The sequence below is a fragment of the Colletotrichum fructicola genome (assembly GCF_000319635.2).
Source record: "Colletotrichum fructicola Nara gc5 chromosome Unknown KSG_Nara_v1_contig11, whole genome shotgun sequence".
In the NCBI taxonomy this organism is placed as follows: domain Eukaryota; kingdom Fungi; phylum Ascomycota; class Sordariomycetes; order Glomerellales; family Glomerellaceae; genus Colletotrichum; species Colletotrichum fructicola.
In genome coordinates, this window is record NW_027094061.1 from 1,289,938 (window position 1) to 1,291,083 (window position 1,146).

The 1,146-nt window shown below is 52.0% G+C and overlaps 1 protein-coding gene across 1 annotated transcript; it reads right to left on the minus strand.

The window, feature by feature from the left end:
* Positions 1-589: 589 nt before the first annotated feature.
* On the minus strand, positions 590-939 carry CGGC5_v016889 (uncharacterized protein; the record flags this gene model as incomplete). The annotated part of the gene is made up of 2 exons (XM_032027471.1): positions 590-813; positions 897-939. 2 exons carry the CDS (start codon positions 937-939, stop codon positions 590-592), a joined length of 267 nt encoding a protein of 88 aa, XP_031876156.1.
* Positions 940-1,146: the final 207 nt, after the last annotated feature.

Consider the following 1,146-nt stretch of genomic DNA (forward strand, 5'->3'; position numbering starts at 1 on the left):
TCTAATCCGTCTTCACCTCATGAGTGACGTGACGTCTCATGGGTCAACACTCTTAACCTTTTTCTCGGAAGATATACTAACAACCTGCACAAACGTGAGTCAGAACCTGGAGATCTCAAACAGAAGCACCAAGCTTCATCTTCACAGTCACAGATCACACAGGTAGGAAGCCGGAGGCCGCCGCCTACCCTGCGAAAAGGCCCTTGGCCACAGGATCTCCCAGACTCTTTGCCAAAGGACATCGATGTCCCATATGGAGATTCCCCATAACACCCACGCGTATCTCGCGGCCTCCGATCCAAGGGACGTCAATACTCAGACAAAGCCTCAGGTCGCCTCAATATTCCTCCAATAGTCGGCGAGACAGAGAGAGAAAGGACGTAGTAGCGGCAGGAAACGCCCATATGGGGCATTCGATCTCCCCTGGTAGAGATTCAGGGAGCCCCTCTGGTCGGGGCTTCAAGACACTATAATCTTTTAGTTACCTATATATGCGATCCCGAGAAAGCCCATTTAGAAGCATATGTGCTTTCGTCAAGGGGAAATGGGTACGTACATGAACAGGTTGATATGAGTCAACCGCGTCCCCTTAAATAAGCCCAAGGTGTTGCATCACCTGGTATGCGGCCTCCATGCCGCCATCCTTAAAGGCGGCGCCGAGGACGGCCTCCATAGTAGCCGATTTGATGCTCTGAGGCACCATTCCCTGCTGGGATACGTTGCGCTCGATACATCTTGTCAGGCCGATGTCATCGCAGAGAGATGCCAGTCGTGCGTTGCTAGCATGCGTTTGTATCCGGGCATTTGTTTCACCTACATCACCAGTTAGCTTGAGGCTCAGCAAACTTTTCAACTCAGTGTTGCAAAAAGTCAATCAGGAAGGTACTTAAACCTACCGATACTGATGTTCAGATCAACAGCGATGTCAACGATGGTCATTGCGAGGATCCTATCGCCGAGCCCGGCCAATGGTTTATTCCCCTCCCGAACGGCCCGAGACCCAACTGTTGGAACCCCTGAGCCTGCAGCCTGCAGGGCCTCCCAGAGCCAATCAGATTGGTGGAAAACATAGCCTATTATAGAGGAGGCTTCGGCAAGCTTGGTTTGGCGGTTGCTCATCTCGGGTCGCTAGTCTAGGTAGTTCCG